Here is a 23,853-nt window from a genome sequence, read left to right as displayed (position 1 = left end):
ACTTGTTCCAGACAACCTGTGTACAGAACAATAACTTGTTCCAGACAACCTGTGTACAGAACAATAACTTGTTCCAGACAACCTGTGTACAGAACAATAACTTGGTCCAGACAACCTGTGTACAGAACAATAACTTGGTCCAGACAACCTGTGTACAGAACAATAACTTGTTCCAGACAATCTGTGTACAGAACAATAACTTGTTCCAGACAACCTGTGTACAGAACAATAACTTGGTCCAGACAACCTGTGTACAGAACAATAACTTGTTCCAGACAACCTGTGTACAGAACAATAACTTGGTCCAGACAATCTGTGTACAGAACAATAACTTGTTCCAGACAACCTGTGTACAGAACAATGACTTGTTCCAGACAACCTGTGTACAGAACAATAACTTGGTCCAGACAACCTGTGTACAGAACAATAACTTGGTCCAGACAATCTGTGTACAGAACAATAACTTGGTCCAGACAACCTGTGTACAGAACAATAACTTGGTCCAGACAACCTGTGTACAGAACAATAACTTGGTCCAGACAACCTGTGTACAGAACAATAACTTGCTCCAGACAATCTGTGCATTGAACAATAACTTGGTCCAGACAACCTGTGTACAGAACAATAACTTGTTCCAGACAACCTGTGTACAGAACAATAACTTGGTCCAGACAACCTGTGTACAGAACAATAACTTGGTCCAGACAATCTGTGTACAGAACAATAACTTGTTCCAGACAACCTGTGTACAGAACAATAACTTGGTCCAGACAATCTGTGCATTGAACAATAACTTGGTCCAGACAACCTGTGTACAGAACAATAACTTGTTCCAGACAACCTGTGTACAGAACAATAACTTGTTCCAGACAACCTGTGTACAGAACAATAACTTGTTCCAGACAACCTGTGTACAGAACAATAACTTGTTCCAGACAACCTGTGTACAGAACAATAACTTGTTCCAGACAACCTGTGTACAGAACAATAACTTGTTCCAGACAACCTGTGTACAGAACAATAACTTGGTCCAGACAATCTGTGCATTGAACAATAACTTGGTCCAGACAACCTGTGTACAGAACAATAACTTGTTCCAGACAACCTGTGTACAGAACAATAACTTGTTCCAGACAACCTGTGTACAGAACAATAACTTGGTCCAGACAATCTGTGCATTGAACAATAACTTGGTCCAGACAACCTGTGTACAGAACAATAACTTGGTCCAGACAATCTGTGTACAGAACAATAACTTGGTCCAGACAACCTGTGTACAGAACAATAACTTGGTCCAGACAACCTGTGTACAGAACAATAACTTGGTCCAGACAATCTGTGCATTGAACAATAACTTGTTCCAGACAACCTGTGTACAGAACAATAACTTGGTCCAGACAACCTGTGTACAGAACAATAACTTGGTCCAGACAATCTGTGCATTGAACAATAACTTGGTCCAGACAACCTGTGTACAGAACAATAACTTGTTCCAGACAATCTGTGCATTGAACAATAACTTCAAACAGATGACTTCATTACTGAACAGTAACTTGGTCCAGATTGACTGTGTACTGAACACTAACTTGGTCCAAACAACAAACATTTACAAGGCTCTCTTGAAGTAAGATAGTCGTCTGTTAATGTTAATGTATGGCACTTATGACCATCTTTACACTAAGAGAGTTTCGAAAGTCTTGGTCTTGGGCCACAGACAAACTGTGAATAATCTTTGGTGGTAGCTGCTTTCTTCAAAAGACAGATGTAAAGCTGAAAGTGGAACTGCTGGACTGTCCAGGTCGTTTTATATAGGTCACTTTCTTTGTACATATACCTAAGGTTGTCATTCACATTGTACATGCTTCCCCATACAGATCATCATCATCCCTCATGTGCCTCAACAGATGGGACAACTCAGGAAGCCGTAGAGCATGTTTGCTGTTAAGGTGAGGCAGCCTAGGTTCTGGTTGGCAGCGCCAAAATGAAGCATAATTAGGCAACCGAGAATTGAAAAAACTGTCTGTAGAGGTAAAAAATTGTGGATATCATACGTCCGCAAAGCATAGCCTCGATGGAAATCCAATAAATGTTCCAGTCCAGTCCCTCACATCCTTATTGGGCAGGAAAGAAGAGAAGAATGACATGTCAGGCGCATGCCCTCAGACACTGAATATCATGGAGGTCAGGTAGGGCAAAGGAACACTGATGACACTACTCAAATATTACCAATATGGACTTCATCAGTATGAGCAATATACAATATGTAACCATGGTAATGGAGAGAAAATTCACAAATTATTGTTACTCAGGTCTATGGTTTAACATGTTGGCTGACAATCCCCTCAACTTCCTGTGGTCAACTATGAAGGTCTTCACTCTAAGCCAAAATAGAAGCTGTGCCTATAGTTTTTTATAACAACAAAAGATTTTAGTGTTTCGAACTTAAGGGTATCACTTTCAGTTTGAGAAAACAAGTTTTATGTCAAAAAACAAAAAAGCTTCTGGGGACATAGTTCATCCTGTGTGACCTTGACCTCTTATTCAAAGTATCACATACACGCAGATCTTAAAAATATTACGTCTCCTTAGCACAGTAGTTTCTGAATTCAACTAGTGTCATCAACACTTAATCTTAAAAATCTTACTGGAAAATTTGTTAATGTTTAATAATGAATTTTACCTAGTTTTAGGACTTTATACATACTCTATAACGTGACCTATAGTAGTGACCATGACCTTAAAGAGAGGTCATCCAATATTTGTGACCAAGAACTTAAGAGAAAAACTATAGACTTTCATATCAAATTCACAAATACTCAAGTTCTCATGAAAAAACACTCTTTGTAGCATCAAGTTTATATGAGTGACCTTCAATGCCATCCAGTCAGAGGTATTTTTTTAGAAACTATGTATTTAGTTGAGGTATATTAGGTATTGATACACAAGCACCTGTCATCAGGAACTGATAAGCTGATCAAACCTAAATGCAGTGATAAGTAGCTCAAAACATGAGAAAATTTACTGAACAGCATTCAAATTGGATATTTAACTGACAAGTCATGGTGACAAATTTGAAATTCCTAAAACACAAGCCTTTTCTTTCAAAAAGAGAATTGTTCTGACAGTTCATAAGCATTGTTATTTCAAAGTACAAACAAAGTCATATACATACAAAAGAAGATACCAAACTGACGATATCAACGGGAGATCGACACATTAACATTTACAATGTTATTCAGTGTTAAAACACAAACAAAGAGTCGAACACTAAGCTAGGCTCATGATATGAAGATGCTGTCAAGTGTCATTTCTGGAAGCTTAAATTCACGATATGGCAGTTTCATGAACCAGATTGTTCAAGATGAGATACCAGAACTGGTAAGATCAGGTGATAATGTCCTATACATACTATAAGAAATAATCACTAAGGCTGTTACAATTCACTCACATTTTTGGTGAATCAAACCATAACCCTTCACGATTTCAATTTGTTATTCATGGTCACCTGAACCAATTACTAAGATATATAAGCAATTTATTAAAGGAGTGTGTTCTACTTGAAGCTAATGTCCGTTTCAAAAGTGTGATAAACAAGAATGGAATATGTACTAACCCTAGAGTAGTCTGTAAGTTGCCAAGGATGCACATGGTATTGTCAACAATAACTCACATGGTATTTTCAACAATAACTCACATGGTATTGTCAACAATAACTCACATGGTATTGTCAACAATAACTGTTACACACCAAATTTGACTGTCATGAGATCACTGGTTATTTCTGTGACAGACTGACACTGTCAGCATAGGTGTTCCATATTGTGCATCATTTGCTAAATTACAATATTGCAGTTGTGAATTATTATTTGTATTCATTACTCAATATTTGTGACACAACATATTCACTACATAGTGTATTCGTTGCAGCCCTAATACTCACACACAAAAATAAGTTGTCACAAATCAATATGCAAATGCAATATCAGAAATGTCGGTTCTTGTTAAGCGGAACTGTTTCCACATGCAATGGTGCAGCCTGCAAATGTTGAATGTGCATCTTCAGGTTAAAAAGCACTTCATTCTTCAATACATGTCTTCACATCATATGGTAACTATTCCAAAGTAATAAAAACATAATCTAAACCTTAAAATCATCACTTTCACAAAAGGTTAGTAAATGTTCATCTAAACTATCATTCCACAAAGTCAAAATGTAAATCTATTCTAAGAAATAAATCTTAATCAACATGATTAATGTCAATGCCTCTGTTAAAAGAAAAGCTTTGTGAGTGAGCTGTGTAACACCACTTTCAACAGTATTTCAGTCAGGATAAAACCCAGATCCTGCCATAGATAAGGAAGACAACTCTGTACAACAAATTGCAAAGCCTGGACAACCCATGCCTTTAAGCATTGCCAAAGCATCATGAGAAACAATTTCTCAAATAGATATTGAAGAATAAACAAAATAAACATGACAAATGACATTCTATTCAGTGAATATAAACTAGGTATCTGGTCATGTGGGGTTCATGAGTTAGAATTATACCCAGATAACTATATCAGTTGTGTTCTTGAGAGGCATGTTCCTGGTATTCAGGGATAAGACAAAATGTTATGGATGTCAACTTTTTTATTGTTTACATGCTTCTGGGCTACAGAGATCTGGTGCTTACCTACCCAATCCCTTGGAAATTAATTAGACATAAGACTTCACCAATCACCTACTAATTAACTGTAACAACTCCCCTACCTTGTTTACCTTATCACAGCCTTTGTATGCCATACACTATCAGCCACCCAACTGTACAGTCATTGCCTTCTATCACTTGCCTACAACATCATATCTGCTTTTGTACTTTCATTCTCTTTAGTCTCAGAATATGCTGTTTATTGTATATTTATGCTTGAAATCATCACTCTGGCTTCATGTGCATTAGTTGTATATATATCCTGTACTACTATCAGTATCTACCTGATGAAGGGGCAAGCTGTAGCCAAGAAATGTGTAAACAATAAAGAAGTTGACATCCATAACATTTTGTGTTATTCCTATATCGGTTATACAGTTCAACTTAATGAATCCTGTTGGTTGGTTGTTTGTTTAACGCTGCACTTGGCAATATTCCAGCTATATGGAGGTGGTCCGTTAATCATCAAGCCTGGACCAGACAATCCAATGATCAATAAAATGAGCATTGATCTATGCAATTGGGATACAATGACATGTTTGAACAAAGTCAGCGAGTCTGACCACCTGATCCCGTTAGGCGCCTCTTATGACAAGCCTGGTCTACTGCAGACCCCCTCTCCCTGATCTCCACAAGTCCATGGGTAATTACTGTAGTGCTAATGTTTTAAATAATTCTAACCCACATCACAGGTCAACTGTAGCGGATACTACAAGACAGGTTACAACATCTTAGGCTTACGAGAGTTTTGTAAAATGGAGCCCTGGAGTGGATTGTTGCTCAAAATAGCAATCACTGGATTGTCTGGTCAAGATTCGATTATTTACAGCCATTATATAGCTGGAATATTGCTGAATGTTGCATGAACATAAAAGACACTGAACTGCTGTAATACAGACAGAACAGATAACATCATTACAGAAGATTAGAACGAGCTCAGCCATCTTGAACCTACCACCACAGACAATAAAATCATTTCACGGAAGCTAAATAAACCAAAATACATGCATGCTGAATAATTTACAGAGAAAAAAATGGTGTTTTAGTACATTTAAGTATTCTTAATCAGTGTTTATACAACATCAAAATCACTGTGCAACAGAAATGGAAATAAAACAAACCAAAACATATGCCTACGACATAAAAAGTGCATATACAATTTAAGTTACTTACTCTCTGTAATCACACGGGCTGCATTAAGAAAGAGGAAAGAAATGTATTTAATGGTGGTGTATATGTCAACATTGTCAGACTGAACAATGAAACCATACAACATTGCATCCTGCTTCACACAGTAAAATGACTGAGATTTCTGTTAAACACTGTTTTGAACAGTATTTCAGTTTTGACATTACATGTCAGCTTCTTGCAGGATGAAAGTTTGATGAATGATCTTGGGAGTTTCACCACTTTGGGAAAAAAAACCATGAAAACAGGTATGCCACTGACAAACTGTAGAAACAATATAGGCTAAATGGGATTCAGACAGACAAGCAAGGGATCCTTTTGTGTCCAAGGAGGACAACTCTGCACAGGAAATTGTTTTTCAGGCAACATGGACAACTTTTTCAAATCAGCATTTTTATATCTACCATTTATACCATGCTATGCACTAAATACAAAATAGTAAGCGAGGGATGGAGTTTGGTTTTACGCGGCTTTTAGCTTTATTCCTGCAATTTCATAGTGAAAGAAACCAGACATGAGCTTAACACACTGTACCCATGTGGGGAATCGAACTCAGGTCTTCAGTGTGATGAGCAAATGCTACAACCTCTAGGCTACGCCCTTGCCCTCTGTACTAAACAGTACACAGAGAGGTCATGTCTGCCTGATGACACTTATTCATCACACCTCTACCTAGTTCATTTTAAGGTGACAAACATTATCATACAATCTCAACAATCTCAAGACAAATCAAACAACAAAAATTATTACAAAGCAGTTGATTTACTTTGTTTCTCTCAATTCCCAGGATTACTAAAATAATACTTAATAATTGGAGTTTAGAAGAATGTGGGAACTTTTTTTATTTTTTTAATTTTCAATTAGCACTGAAGCTTCACGGTTTCATTCTAAAGAACTAAACTGGCACACAAAGTGCATCACAGAAATTTCATTCTACCAAAGTCACAGCAAAAATTATTCAGTCCAGTACCAAGTGGCAGCATTTCAAGCAAGAATGTCCACCAATGAACTCTTGTTTAACACGATTATTTTTTCATTATTGAGATGACAAATCTTTGTGGTTGTTCATTTTCGTTATAGTCCCAATAAATTCTTTCAGTACAGCTATTTATACCATTTTCAATTAAGAAAGAAGCTGTACCAAAACGGTGCTATTGTGATTATAAAAGGTCAATCATCCATAAAATTCTGTCATCTCCAAACTACCAACTTAAAGAATGCTACTCAAACAAATCGGTGTTGATACCCGATATTCAAGAAAAGTTCAGAGTGACTATTGATAACCTAGAAACAACTTGCCAAATCATTACTAGCAAGACATTCAGACCACAATGCCATCCACTGAAGCAAAATAAAAAATAAAAAATTATAAAACCGTTTAATTTTTGAAAAACTCTTATCATCTTCATTTAAAACTTATACTTAGGCCAGACCAATTTTATACCTTGATTTACTGGGTTCTGTCTTCAGAAAGCCTAAAGACAGTGGGAAAATATAATAAAACAAATCACATCAAAGTACTGTTCCTTTTAAATGCTAAAAGTATTTCACTTTGGAAATGTATGGAGTGTATGGGAGTCAAAAAACAATCTAAAAACATTTTGGGACAATAAAAACATTTGAATTATATTTTTTTGAGCAGGGAAATTTCATTTTTATTATTTAACCTATTCTTGACAAAATATGGCCGGCAGATCCATAAAACATGAAATAAAATTGGTCTTGCCTTAGCCTCTATTTTTTTTCAAATTGTACATACAAAAATGGGTAAAAGCTATAATTACCCTGGTAAGTCATGTTCAGTTATTGACATTACCTGTTCTCCATTGAATGCCTTAACATCACACAACAAGTCTTTTGAGTCAGATCCAAATTTAAACTGATACCATTCTATCAAACTGAAACACACCCAGTATTATTACTTCTGTGTATTTAGCAAACCAGCAAGATTTAGTAGTAAATATCTTGGTTGACTGAGACCTAAACATGTAAATCATTACAGGAAACTTCCAGATAAAAGATTATTTCAAAGGTATTTGTTCAAGTACCAGTTCTTTCACTTGGCATGGTTCCTTAACTTCTTTTAAACAATATATATCATTCAAAACAGGAGAGGATAATCCATTTTGCAAAGCACCACCAGCCAATGTCAATGCATATAAGAAAAAAGCAATATACATCAACACAGATGTAATCTTTCCAAAGGAATGGAATAAATGGGCATATTTTCCCTTAATTTCTCGCCATCATCTGTATCCTCCTTGGCTTTATCATTTGCATTTTATCAGCATGGGAAAGGCAGGTGCCATGTGCATTCTTGCACATTAGAATGAAAAATGGCCCATTAAAATTTGGAAGTTTATTATTGATACAAGGGCAGTGGCCCATTCAAAATTCAGGAAATGGCTAATAATCCTGAAAATAGCCCATTGTTAAAAACAAGTTCTCTTTCCCAATCCCTGTATCAGTGTTGTAAATCCAACATCCTCTACTTAAGCAATATACTTCTGATGACTGAAGCATCAGTGATACATTCAGGTTTTGTTTGTACCCATTTTCACTAAAGAATACCCCATACCCTTTCAAGATATGGTCCAGACAAACACAACACTAGGAACAGTCAAAATCAAACTTGCTGCCATGGAAACAGGACACAAATTAATTTTCTAATTATTCCTTCATAGGGCTCAAGCTCAGCCCTTGATCCCTTGGTTAATACAAGTATCTAGTTTGTATGAAAAGTAAATTAGAAAGAAATATACAATAACAAGTCTTGTCAAAATGGAATTCCCTACAGAAGAAAGTTGTAAATTTACTAAGGTTTTGGTAGGAAATATTGATATTTACATAAACAGGTTGACAGCTAAGAGGATCAACTAAAGGTTTCCAATATTCAGATTATCTCCCCAGACTATATTCCCAAAACAATGATAACTGTATATCAGGTACATTATAACTACAGTGCCATTTTACAGAGCATATCTATGTACATTTATGGAAATTAGAATATGAGCCAGTGGATACTAGATATAACCTTATATCAAAATAGTGAAACAAAGGAATGTTGCAAATTGAGTTAACTAACATGAATTAAAAGAGACAAACCCACTTCTACTACCAAATATGTTAAACAAGAATGTAGAATTCCAGAATGTTTTCATTCAATTGGAATGAATCATTTAGTAATTCAAGGGTACCACAGTCTTGGACTGAAAGAACAAGAAGTGAGGTTGGAACTACGTATTCTGCATCAATGGCACTAGCAGAAACCTAATGCCACAATCAACAGAGGGTCCAAGTGTCTCGACAGCATGATACAAAGTAAGATAAACTCAAAGACTTTGATAGATGTAGTTCAACAATTAAATCTCCTATTCCCTGTCATACTTAAATTCCAACACACCCAAAGAGCAACACCTTGTGATCTGAGGCACCATTAAAAGCAAGTACAATAATTCCGGTTAATATATCTCCTGGCCGATTATTCAGCATGGTACTTTAATGTACTTTACAAACTTTTTATCAATTCTTTCAGAGTGCCAATGAGCCAAAACCTGCAGATAACTTTCAAAAAAAAAGACCAGGAACCATGATCCCATTAACAAGTTAGTGCTTTTCAGTAAGAAACAGCACCAATCCTGCATGTTTTCTCTCTTATTTTTGTATACACCATTGGTATTATCATTATCTGTGTTTATAGATGCTAGTCCTGCTAGTTCTCATTGGCTCAGCAGTAACCTGATAACACTGGGGGGCTTAATGTGCTGGCTGTTAAACCTTAAACGTTATCTGGGAAGGCAGAGAGGAGATAGAAGCTGAACAACAGGAAGTTAGCTGAGTGGGCGGTGGAGTTTTGGATGGGAGCCAGCACTCCAGTACACAATACTACATCAACTCATAGCAAGCACCTGTTATCCCACTAGGGAAAAAAATGGTCACCTGTTATTTCATTCACACAGTGATATGTACGCATTTACTTGATAGCGTTGCTTAGCAACTGCACAATACTTTTGAAAGTCTAATATACCATGTTATAGTTCCTGCTACGGCACTTGAAGAGGTATCATTGTGTTTACCAGTTATCATTGTAGAAAGGTCAAGTATTCAAAGCAGGATGTAAATACAGATTTATATAGATCACGTTAAATAACAAATACTGGTCCCTTCATCTAATCTATTAATCACTAGAGGTATTTGCAATTTGGGAAGGACACCTTGAACACACAACATAGGTACAACTATAACTATTGATCAAAATTGCTGAAATTCCAAAATTTAGTTCGTCTGAACACTCATTCATGAACATAATGAATCAGAATCATGATTCTTTTAACTTTATAAAATTTATTTATTCTTTGGTGTTCAAATAAACTAATTTGGGTAATTGGTTCATTAAATGTTTGAGGTTTTGATGGCAGAACATTTTATCATTGGACTGTATGTTTTCAGACATATCACAATTTCTGATACCTTTGTTTATTTCACTTTCTGACACTCTAGCAAGGGCTGTAACACTAGAACAGTGTAAGTAATCGTGTGAGAACTGTGTTTAACATAGTTGTCATACAGCTGAATGAGTTGTTTCAGTAATACAAGTGTTTAGCAACATACTAGAATGGTGTTTTAGCATATGAAACACCTTAATTTGGCATAACACATGGAAACAATAAATGAAAGAAATTTCCCTAAAAACCTGAACATATCTAATCCTGAACCCAAAGAACCCACCAACAGTCTTATCCTTACTAAAACAAAAGGAAACGATAGATATATACTAAGAGAAACAAATAAAAGAGCATGGGAAAATTCATGCATTAAAACCGGAAAACATCAACAAAACGCTTTAATTTCCCCGTGAATCTTTGTTTCTCTCAGTTAACATAAAAATGCTACTTTATGTCTGAGGAAAACAGCTGATTGAAGATCTCAAATCTGTGAACCTTTAGCACCTATGATTTTGAGAATATAGGTGAAAACATTTGATTCAGTAATCAAACAAATGTTTCAGTTTTCCACACAAAATGATCGATTATTTTCCTGTGTGTTTATCAATTATTTACAACCAAAGCTGTTACCAGATTAATGGCCGCTGTATTACCACTACAACAACAAACAGGTTTTAAATCCGGGTGCAATTTCGGATACCTCAGAGCTGTAAGGCCAGTTATGAAGCTGATACAAATTATTAGTGTGCGATAAACTATTGACAAGTTAAACATGTATAGTGTTTCTGAAATTCCCAAACAGCATGTTCAGTATATATACCACCACAACAGAACACAAAATCAAATGTATTTTTAAGGTAAAGAATTTAAGATGACATAGTGCCTTGACTAATCATTGAAATATCATAACATGAATGAGTGAGTGAGTTTGGTTTTACACCGATTTTAGCAATATTCCACCAATATCATGGCAGGAACACCAGAAACGGGCTACACATATAGTACCCCAATAAGGAATTGAACCCAGGTCATCAACTTGACGAGTGAGCACTTTAACCACCAGAATACCCCACCGCCCCAAAACGTCACAACTTCAAAATGTATTTTGATGGCAGAGATTTCATGATGATAAATCAATCATTCAAACTTTCAGCATAGTTCTTCAGAGGATAAACATGTTGCTGTTGGCATGGCAACTGGTTTGGAAATGTGTGAGCAATAACCTTACTCTACTTGGAGTTGGAGCCTGTGGAAGACAGATCCAGAAGCGTATCTCATTCACCTTGGAGTGAGAGAGTTTGGTTTTACATCGCTTTTAACAATATTCCAGCAATATCACAACAGGGGACTCCAGAAATGGGCTTCATACATTGTACCCATGTGGGGAATCAGGCCCGGGTTTTCGGCATGACAAGCAAACACTTTAACCACTGGGCTATTCCACCATCCCCATACACCTTAGACAATTCTTAGTTTCTGACAACACAGAACTGTGACTGAAACAATCAGCTACATACAGTGAAACATGCCAAAGGCAAAAGATGGTTGGTTGTTTTGTTGTTTAACACTGCACTCAGCAATAATACAGCTTTATAAATGAAAAAAAAACAGTTTTGGAGAGTCATTTTCTAAATTCGGCTATAAAATAATTCCATTACACATTGGTAATGTCTTTTCATTATATCGCAAAAATATCGCACTTAGTGTATCAGGATGTGTTGTTGGGATTCACATAACTTTTATTAAAAATAATATTCTGTCAGGTAAGACCCATATGAAAATATTTTTGGAGAAATTTTTCAAAATTGTGCAGTTAAATATGCAGAAATTACACATCAAACTCCATGGTTTGGTCATAATGACTTAACAGGTTAAGTACATCCGATGTGAGCAGAGAATATATATCTACATCTTGTACAGGTTGTATGAAAAGAGATTTATTTTCAACATTACCTCTTGTCCGTACCAACAGTTGGTCAATACAAAATAAAGTTGCCATGTCTACAATCCCTTCTTCCCAGACAACTCAATCCATCTTACTAAAGGTTGTGGAGATTCCCTGCAGCCAGCTAAGATAACAAACTAGACCCTACCTCTAACTGTCCTGAACATGATACTACTTCACAGATAGCCCTCATGAGAAAACACAGATCCCACTTCCCTTCTTACAGCCACCAACTATTTGGCTCTATCAACAATATTAGGGTAACTAGCTTAATCCTTACACCACTATACAAAGGGCAGAATCGAATGCTGTACAATACAAAATGGGTGCTTGCTGACATACTAGAGAAAAAGTCACAATTTGTCACAATGTACTTTCTCATTCATAAAACAACACACTGACATGATACATGATCATGATGAAATGTATATGTATTAAATCACTACATGTATGATTAGATTATACTTCATTCATTGTATACACCATGCTTGCATCAGCTGTTGCACATCATACACACACTGCATAAGGAAGTTAAACTGACATATACAGATATGATATACTTCCCTCATGTTCGTGCCTTTTTATCAATGGAATATTATACAAGCAGTATGAATCACCTTTGAATAAATACGAACGTATGGGTACATTATCGCTAATAACATTATCGTTAATAAACTGACGATCAGTATTGTCTACAACCGTTCATTCATTCTAACTTTGCTCCTGGCTAGCAACCAGTTATCGCCATTTTTAGCGTTATTTTCAAAATTACTCCGCAATTGAAGCAGAATCAATTACGATACTTAATTAGCTATTCGTAGATATATACAGCCTATTCACTGCCGCCAATCATGTTTTTACATAACGCAGCAAAAGGGAATCATGGCAGTAGACACAAATGGTAGAAATAGACGTTTCCTCAAAACTGACTAACTGTTAATGCCACTTAGAATTTCTTATGCCATTCGTGAAATAATACATATTTATATCAAACAGTAACAGTATTAGAGTGTTTCTTTTACTGTCAATTAATAGGGAATTAATGGATTGTGAACAATTAAAAAATTGTTAGAACGTGTAACTTTATCCTCAATTTTTTCTTTTGTTTTTTACAGTGAAGAATCTTCTCTTGCTGTCCTTCATAGCTGTCAAATATGGCAGGGAAAAATAATGGAACTGTAATTGACGGGAGCAGTGCATTTGTGGTACTGAAGTATGAGTGATAATTGTTACACAGCGATTGCTGTTCGCTAGCCAGTACAGTTCCTGAACATGTTGAGATCAGCAGCACCAACCACACAGTAATGCTAAATATTTCATGGCATTTACTTTACCATGATATTTTGCTATTTCACAAACCACTCCAAAAATATCCAGTTACTGTAATATCCCCTATGACCAAACAAAATACTAGTAAATCCCATTTCAAAATACCTAAGGAAACGGTAAAAATAGTGTTGATAGCAACAAAGAATCAGTAGGCCTACCAATCCAGGTGCACTAATTGATTAGCACATTAACACTTTAGTATCATACTTAATATCCAGACCTGAAGATCCAAGTTAGAACTGATCTTCAGTAGCCCATGGCTGTCATAAGAGACAGCTTTGGAGATCAGGTGATCAGGCTTGTTGACTTGTCTGGCACATGTCATCATATCCCAATTGCACATGCTGTTGATCATTTGATTGTCTGGTCCAGATTCTATTATTTACAGACCGCCGCAATATAATTGGAATATTGCTGAGTGTGGCATTAAAAATTAAACAAACCAAACTTTACTATACATGAAGAAACATCCTTCAAAATCTTTAATAGAGAAAGTTATAGTGACTCCTTGCTTGAATACAAACCAGTTACTTGAACTAAACCTTTGCATTGTAAGAAGTAACAAGTAGGTATTCATGTTTCAATTTACAGCCACATCAAACAGTTAGCTAAAAAAATAACAGTACACTATCAATACGACAGATGTAAAGTAAATTAACAATTTTAAAGTAAAAATAGTGTAAGCCTGCAAATCTAGCAAATGAAGAATTTAAACACATCCCACTTAGGTGTGAGGTTTTTGCACTTTAGCAAAAACAGTACAGAGAGCAAAAGTCAAACTGACCAGCCCTTGACCATGTCTACAACTGATGACTCAATGTACCACAAAAAATACTTTACAAATTACAGTTTACATTCGTTGCACATTTGCCAAAAAAGAATAATCTACAAATATATAAATGATAAACAGTATGTCTAACTATGTCACCTTGTAAGTCAAATTCCAATAGATGTTCATGATTAAATGTCCACACACCACTGAGTCAAACAAGAGTACAACAGGGTGAACACAAAACATCGCTCAATAACCAGTTATAGAGTTAAAAATATTAATTTTTATTATCATAGTAATAACAATTGAAATTGGGTATTGTCGGGTACAGGTTGGGATTTAAGCTTGATACACAAGCAAAGTAGCAGTAATATCAAACTCAAAGATATAATTAAGCACGGATATTTTACATGAACTTTTCAAGGAGCATATTACAAAATGGAAACATATGTCGATAAAATATCATTTATTACTAAATATTGTCATCGGATTGTGCAAAAGTCTACTCATAATGTACATTTAACATTTTGACAAAACTCAGAAACATCAATAAATATTACCTTAGCCATGGCATAATATAAATGTAATGAAGTTCAAACTTCAAGCAACAATTCCTAATAACTGTTTGTTAATGTGGTGTCTACTAGTTCTAATAAGCCTCTAACTAACCACTTACTATAAAAGAGCTGATTTGTTTAAACAAAATTTGATCAGACATTGGCAGAGACTAGTTTAAATCAGACACTGAAAATAATTAGTGCAAATACAGTAAGATTTTGTCAATACACAGTTGATCATATTGATAAATTGCCACCATCATGATCAGTGGACATAAACAAGATGAATGGCGCATGCAAATACCATCTGGAATGTAGATCTATCATAAGACTGATAGCTTACCGAAAAAGCAAGGTTATCTTGACAACCATAATGAATAGTAATGGTAGCACAAACTATTCCATTAAAATGTATTAATCATGTTTATTTAAAACTGTAAACAGGTGAAATGGATATCACAGATGTAATACATTTGCAGATTTGTTCTTGATATGATTAATTTCTTCTACATCAATGTTAATGTTTGTAGCATCTTCCTGAATCAGAATATCAGTGTTCACAGGTGTGAAAGCACAATATATGGTATTGGCATCCTCAAAATAATTGGTGTACTTTACCATGTCCGCACTATGTGAAAAAGCAAAATAGGCCGGAATGCAGGTTACCAGGTGCAGCATCAGCCATTGCCACAGAGCAATTATCTCACCATATCTCCTCCACCCTTTACGATCCCTAGGATTAGGGTTTGAGGTTTGGGTTAGGCCACCTTTACAATCCTTATGGGTTAGGGTTTGGGGTTAGGGTTTGGGGTTAAGAGTCTGGTACCCTTTCTTATCTTTAAGGAGTGTTAATTAATCTGAAAAAGTGTACGCGGTATAAGGTACAGTACTCCTGCAAAATAACAGACGAGTAACACAAGAGGAGCTTCCTTCTACTGCATTCACATGGAGTATTAGCATGTATGTCTAATCAGAGACCATATAATATTATATATGGTCTCTGGTCTAATGAAGTATCTTCAATAAAATCAAATAAATCTATGACAAGGCAAGATTAAGTTGGGTGCTTTCCAGCCCTGTCCATAAGTTAGGTGGCATAAATACGCACAGAAAGGTTATTTCCATAAGATTATACAGTGACTTGTCATGGTAGTCGAACGCTAAACTACCCAGAATGAGAATCTATAGATGATACTTGTATCGTTCACGTCGCCTCCTGCAACTCGTTTAAAGAGCTGTGAGCAGAGTCATTGGCCACCGATAAAGGCCCATCTCAACGACACTGTGTGTAAATAAATTCAGAAGTCGGGGCCCAGAAGTCATAAAACACAAACCCCTAATGTCAATATCAGGAACTGAATTTTCTGATAATTATTATCTTTACCTGAACTACCCGGATAATTTTTAAAATAATGTCGACTGAAGTTTGCAAATCTTTTCCGCGGAAGCGCACATCGACACTTACAAATTCTCATCTGGGGCGGTCAGTTGGTCGACCTGTTCCTCGACGCATTCCACATCTGCAGAGGTTGGGTCGAAATCCTCCCCAACATCCAAAGTTCCACTATCATCCCCAGAAACACCCGTTGTTCCTATGTAGCCATCGGCAGACATGTTATTGTCGGCCATTTTATTTTCCTCCGCATCTCCGAGAATAATATACGAAGGGCACTGATTGGTTAATATTGAAGGCACCTTGCAGATGAGTAGAAATAGCGGCGGGTTTGAATACTCTACCGTGACTTCGGTACGTTGCGTACCTCTGATTTTCCAACATAGTCTGCGTTTTTTTAAAATTGGAATAACGCGGTTATGGTAGAATTGAGGATGGATAATCATAGGGATGTAACAAAATAATAATAGCTCTAATTTGTTTTATTTTAAACCTCACGCTACTAGTGTTCGATGTTAAATCATATTTAGAGCTATTATAATTTCTTCATACAACACTGATGTTTCCAGCACAATGTATGTTTATCTGACAATTATTTCAAGTTATCATCGTAGGCGTATTCATACGGAAGCCCATAGGGATCGGAATGGGTTTTTCAACTGTACTGTTTTAAAACTGGTAATAACCTTTTTTTCTGGAAAGAACCCCTCCCAACACAAGTAATTTCCCTTGAATTGGGGCAAGTAAATTAGAACTTTTAAATTGAATTGATTCTTTTTTATATTCACTTTATGCTTTTTCAAATACTCTTTTAATATTATGGTTGATTTTTCATTTTATATGCATAGAGATTATTTCTCGTGGAATATACAGCGGTGTATATTTTTACAGCAGTATTACACCATTCGTAACTACTCGTCTCTTTCCGTGATCTGCTTGCCGGAATGACACGAGTAGTTACGAATGAGTATTACACTAGTGCAACACCGCTAGACTGATTCACAGTTTTGACCTCACAATGCTAATGCCGCTTTTGCAATGGTACTAGACCTTGCCCGACTCGCGGGAAGCTGAGAGTCCTCGCACTGTAGGCAATGTAGCCGCAGTTTCTATCAATTTGTGTTGGAGGGTAATAAACAAAATACTAAAGCCGCTTCCCTGTAACATCATATTTCTTAAACGAGTTAATGATTTGATATCAAACGAGAGAAAGCGAGTGAGGTGAGTGTCATCTCACCTGAATGTCTTTTGAAATCAAATACATCACCACGAGTTGATAAAGTTACAAATACGAGGACAATTTTCTTTTACCAACAAGTGTTGATATATCTGAGATTCTAAGATGATTCGGCGAAAGATCAAAGGCGTCAACAGTACCTTATCAGACGATAACGTACACGTTTTGCATTACGTAATAATGCAGGAACGTCACTGCGCCATTCTAGTGCAGCGATGTCGTAGCTTTGTGATGTCATCAACATTTTGACGTCATGAATAGCGACAGTGTTGGGGCAAAAAGATCACACGTTTGTCAATGTATGTAAGCTCTGCACGTGACAGGTATGCAGAGGCATCACGGGTTCATTTCTAGCAAATAGCCGGCGAATGACATCTTTGGTGACCCTGATGTAAAAAGAACCTAACTGTGGATGCCTACCTATTTGTACAAGGTTTGTTTATTTGTTGTTGGTTTATTTCTCACAATGTTTAGCTCGCTTTTTTTTTCATGCCAAGAACAAAAGTTTTACGGTTCATGTATTCCGACACCTTATAAATCAGTTTGCCACGTTAGCTCTCTTTAAAAAAAAAAATTAAACACCTCACTGATTAAACGTTTAGCATCATCTGCATAAGCTTTCATGATGTCAGCTGTAAGCAGTCAATTTGGATGATCCAAACGGTCTATCACTGTGTAGTGAACAGGTAACTATCATGAACTGCACGTGCACTTACCTTTCTGACCCAACACTCCCGCTGTTACAGGTCATTGGCTCCCTCCCTCTGCAAACTGTCAGCGTTCTGCTGTTTATTTTGTTGACAGATTCTTTCATACAAATGCATAAAATCGGTGATTTGCAATGTGATTAGGTTGTCTGGCAAAACACCCACTTGCAAAGTTTGAGATCGGTTTGGTCATTTAATGAAGTGTTATTTACCAAAATAACGGGTTCAAATGCATTTCATAGTATTGTGAGCCATGCATTAACGTTTTAAGGGCAATGCACGAAATCCAAACTTATCTCCCAGGAGACATTGTTTGATCTCACACAATCAATATCTCCGGTGGAACACAGTGCTGGAAACTTAGGATATAAAGTTCGCTATACCCCACTGTGTTTTGTAATAAAGAAAAGTTTTGTCCGTAACTATTATAATTAAAGCACGAGAACGGCGATGGCAACTGTCATGCACCGTCGCATGTGACGTCGATTTCATTGTGACGTAATGCAAAAGTGTTCGATTGAGAGGGGGCAGACTTGAATGGTGCAGGGACGCCAAAGTATTGTGACGCAGTGCAAAACAGAGCACATTATCGTCTGATAAAGTACTATCAACGCCTTTGATCTTTCACCGAAGCATCTTAAAATAGCCAATATTGTGTAAGCAAATTTCTCCGACTTGAGTTACTGTGACGTCAAGTTATGACGCCATTCTTTTTTACGCATTCGGGGATATAGATATACTCGTTGCTTTTTGTCTGAGATATGCAGATCCTGAGTGCTTTAATTTGCCTTATTTTATTTATTAGTTTACGCTGGCTTTTGTTATTTTCGTTTTTATTCCTCAGTGAGTCCGTTAGACTTACAATGTCGAGTCATTTGACGAGCAGGTAGCTCATGTGAGTGTGCGTATGTGTGCTGGTTGCTTAAAGGCAGCTAAACTTTATGAACAAAATATTCCTCCCAACGCCATTAACCCGGGACCAAATTAATGGGAGATAATCCTTCAGTGCTTATTTCATCAACCAAAACAGATGAAGAGCACTAAAATCCTTTTGCTATTACATCGTTCAATGACTTTATTCGTAGAGCCATGTGCGCACCCAGGGAACAAACACACCGACCCAGAAGACCACGTGCACGTTCACACTCACGATCTCACCCTCAGCTCACACTTGTACAGCCCAGATCGTTTGACCGTGAATGCGAACAGGCGAAACGGCATAAGTATGTTTTGCTATATAGATTCAGAATAACAAACAACTCACTGCATTGTAAACACCATCTAAGGGCACAGACGGACTTTAAAACACGTTGTGATTGAAAGAGTGAGCGAGCGAGTTTAGTTTTACGCCACTATTTAGCAAAATTCCAGCAATATCACGGCGGGGGACACCAGAAAATGGGCTTCACATATTGTACCTATGTGGGGAATCGAACCCGGTCTTCGGCGTGACGAGCGAACGCTTTAACCACTAGGCTAGCCCTCCGCACTGTGATTAAAAGAAATCAGATTATGGAAAGAAAAAAACATTTTAAACGATTTTGTTGAATCTGCAAAGAAGCAAGAGTGTTGTCATTTCTGGAAATCTATAAAGAAACATTGTTATTGTAGGGAAACTATTTCTGAAAATATATCACTTGAAGAAAGGTTTAGCTATTTCAAAAGTCGAACAGCATTGCTAATTCCTTTGGGAAGATGTTCATAACAATATTGCCTGTGATAAGTAATCACAACTATAATGACTGTGGGGAGAAGAGAGTCTGATGAATACCCGTGGGAATCGGAGCATATCTTTACTGTCAATAGTGTTATCCATAACTATCTACTGAATAAAGGTGTGTGTGTGTGTGTGTGTGTGTGTGTGTGTGTGTGTGTGTGTGTGTGTGTAGGGTGGGGGGTGGGGTGGGGGTGCGGGATTATTATCTATTCGTAGAATTTAAGAAAGCGTTTGATTCCGTTAATAGATCGAAACACTGTTTTATGTCTTACTACAGTCAGGAATACATGGTAAACTCCAACGTCTTTTACCTAATATGTACACTAATGTGAGAGCACCTGTCAGATCTAGTAAATGTCAGATGAGTGACGTATTTCATACATATGCCGAAGTAAGGCAAGGTTGCATTCTATCACCTGTACCTTTCTTGTTATATGTTGGAGAAATTGATAGGGAAATGTTATCAAATGATGCGAGTGGTGTATTTATTAACAAGCATATCAGAGAACTTGCAGTATTGCCATTTGCAAATGATGTCGTGATTCTTCCCCATTCTATTGTCCAGTGATAAAGCAAGATAGACACTCTAAATGAATATTGTTTGAAATGGGGTTTTCAGATAAACATGAGCAAAACCAAAGTAACGGTTTTCTTAAAAATGGTGATAAAATTTCTAATAATGTTTTTTTTCCTTAAAATCTTTCCTTGAATATGGAGGTGGTACCATATTACAAATATTCAGATAATATATTTTCTTGTGGAAAACTATTTTCCAGAACCTGTGAAATAGCAAACTGAACGAGTCCTACAAGTCATAAAGAAAATTTTGTAAATATACACACACAAAAATACCGATCCAACTGTTTGATGAACAAATCCAACCAGTTTGTTGTACGGCTCCGAAATGTGGGACATTAATATAAACAATAATATTGTAAAGGTTCACTCAGGTTCTCGAAGTGTTTGTTACATGTTGGCAGCAGAACTGCGAACAAGGATATTTTAGATGTGTCTACGTGGATGTTCCACTATACGAGTTAACGCCCGTTGTCGGACTATTTCACACTGCCTAAGATTGATGAGCCAACCAATTTCACGATATTCACGATGTAGTCATGAAATGCTCAAAACACTAGAAAATACCGGAGCTACTAATTGGATTTCCTTCGCGAGGACTGTTCTTTTCTGTCATGACTTTGGATCTGTATGGCTCGCTCAAATTGTAAGCAATAGGCAATATTTCATCGACAGTGGCGGATGGGGGGGGTGTTATGGGGGGGGGGGGGGGTTGCAGCCTCCCCGCCCCCCCCTTTTTTTTTTTCCAAGGTCATGTTCTGATTCTCAGTCAACAACCCACCCCCAACTGAAGATAAAAATGACAAAAGTGCAACCCCCACCCCCACCCCACCCCTCCCCCCTTTTTCAAAAGGCTGGATCCGCCCATCCGCCCACGATCGGTGTTTTCAAGCAAAAATGCAAAGATTGTATAATGAAATAATGTCTTCAGCCTGTGTCAAATTCTATTCAGAATATCAATATTGATTATTACAGTATCTTTACAAAGATTAAATCACCACAACTTAACCGTACGCTTTCTAAATGTAGATGTAACTCTCACAACTTTCACGTTCAAGCGACACAATTTGCTCAAACAACAAATGTAACAGATATCCAGTGCCCACTGTGTCATTTATCGCAAGTACACTATGATGAGTACCATGTGCTACTTCTTATATTTCCGACATATTTAGAAATAAGAGAAAAATATTTGCTTTTTATTATTATTACAACCAACCGTCGGGACATAAATTATGTATGCTACTTCGTACAGAAAAAAAATCACCTATTGTTTAAGGTAGTTTGTGTTGTACCACAAACTTAGGTTTAGAGAAAGAAATTGTAAATTGTAAATGGGGCTTTACGGATATGTTGATATTCCTATAATTCACGTATTTACAGGTTGTGCACTACTTCTGTTATGATTTTACACATGTGCTATTGGCCTTAGGGCCACATCTACACATAATATGTCTCTGTCAAATCCTCCTCCTGCCCATGTATTGATATTTATGAGAGGCATCCATGGTTGAGAACGTTTGTTTAAAGTTTTACACCGCCTTTAGCAATATTCCAGCAGTATCACGGCGGGGGACACCAGAAAAGGACTTCACACAGTGTACCTATGTGGGGAATCGAACCCGGGTCTTCGGCGTGACGAGCGAACGCTTTAACCACTAGGCTAGCCCACCGTACTGTGATTGAAAGAAATCAGATTATGGAGGAAAAAAACATTTTAAACGATTTTGTTAAATCTGCAAAGAAACAAGATTGTCGTCATTTCTGGAAATCTATAAAGAAATGTTGTTATTGTAGGGAAACTATTTCTGAAAATATATCACTTGAAGAAAGGTTTAGCTATTTCAAAAGTCGAACAGCATTGCTAATTCCTTTGGGAAGATGTTCATAACAATATTGCCTGTGATAAGTAATCACAACTTTAATGACTGTGGGGAGAAGAGAGTCTCAGGGATGAATACCCGTGGGAATAGGAGCATATCTTTACTGTCAATAGTGTTATCCATAACTATCTACGGAATATAGGTGTGTGTGTTTGAGAGAGAGAGAGAGAGAGTGTGTGTGTGTGTGTGTGTGTGTGTGTGTCGGGGGTGGGGGTGGGTGGGTGGGATTTATTATTTATTATCTATTCGTAGAATTTAAGAAAGCGTTTGATTCCGTTAATACATCGAAACACTGTTATATGTCTTACTACAGTCAGGAATACATTGTAAACTCCAGCGTCTTTTACCTAATGTACACCAGTGTGAGAGCACCTGTCAGATCTAGTAAATGTCAAATGAGTGATGTATTTCATATATATGCCGGAGTAGGATACCTAAAGTATTCATGAGAAAAAACACAAATCTCAATTAGGAATCTGATATTATTTCATAAAGGCTTGGGAATACATGTACATTTCTATCTTTTAACAGTATAGTTCTTTGATTCTTTCAATATTAGCTTCTTGTGTTCATTTCCGAAACACTTAAATTAAAACGGAATATTATCTTGACCGTGTGGAAATAATGCGTGCAGTGAACATACGTTTTATGTTGGTGATTTTTACGCCCAGAATAAAATAACAGTATATGATTAAATCAAACCTCCTCCGGAAATTGTTTTACTGCTCCGCAGAAAATTGTGAACGAAATACGAACGCACTCGCTCATGTAAATCATTTTCTTCATGTTTCACGGAAATCTTTGGCTGTATGGCATCGGCACGGTTCCCGAGATCTGAAGAAAATGTGGCAAGTCTAGATTTCCTTAGCTTCTGAAAGTGAGTGAGTGAGTTTAGATTTACGTTGCACTCAGCAATATTACAACTATATGGTGGCGGTCTGTAAATAATCGAGTCTGGACCAGAAAATCCAGTGATCAACAACATGAGCATCGATCTGCGCAATTGGGAACCGATGACATGTGTCAACCAAGTCAGGGAGCCTGACCATCCGATCCCATAACTCGCCTCTTACGACATGCATGGATTACTGAAGATCAGTTCTAACCCTGGTCTTCAAGGGCATATGTGTGGCTTAAAGAGGGCTAAGTCTAGCGATACCAGCCTGTGATAACACAATCCTGATCCACCTAGACTGAGTATCTTTAGAAACTTGTCCATAGTATTATGAAAACTAATAAAAGGTGCAGTCTCTTCGTCCCTAAATAATGAGTGCAGTCAGAACTAAATACCGCAGATTGTGGACCACACACAGTCGAGGGTCAGGAAAACATGTAAGTATCAGTTCACCTTGGTGGTATCTAGGTCTCGACTGTTTTAGCAAGTAATCATGCCAAAGCAAGTAACCAGTGTGT

The 23,853-nt window shown here is 36.9% G+C and overlaps 1 protein-coding gene across 2 annotated transcripts in view; it reads right to left on the bottom strand.

The window, feature by feature from the left end:
* Nucleotides 1-16,577, bottom strand: part of LOC137277063 (ras GTPase-activating protein 1-like) — a 51,970-nt gene extending 35,393 nt beyond the window's left edge. The window contains exons 1-2 of one of the 2 annotated variants that reach the window (XM_067808723.1): nucleotides 16,393-16,577; nucleotides 5,865-5,882 (exon numbers count right to left, since the gene is read on the bottom strand). In XM_067808723.1, coding sequence (XP_067664824.1) covers nucleotides 5,865-5,882; nucleotides 16,393-16,556 — 182 coding nt within the window. In that variant the 5' untranslated portion in view covers nucleotides 16,557-16,577. The remainder of the gene's footprint in view (nucleotides 1-5,864; nucleotides 5,883-16,392) is intronic. The other variant, XM_067808724.1, reaches the window with a different exon arrangement.
* Between the last annotated feature and the right edge of the window lie 7,276 nt (nucleotides 16,578-23,853).

Source organism: Haliotis asinina, chromosome 3 (genome assembly GCF_037392515.1).
Source record: "Haliotis asinina isolate JCU_RB_2024 chromosome 3, JCU_Hal_asi_v2, whole genome shotgun sequence".
Lineage (NCBI taxonomy): Eukaryota > Metazoa > Mollusca > Gastropoda > Lepetellida > Haliotidae > Haliotis > Haliotis asinina.
Note: the sequence above shows the minus strand (reverse complement) of the source record. Positions and strands in the feature narration are given on the sequence as shown.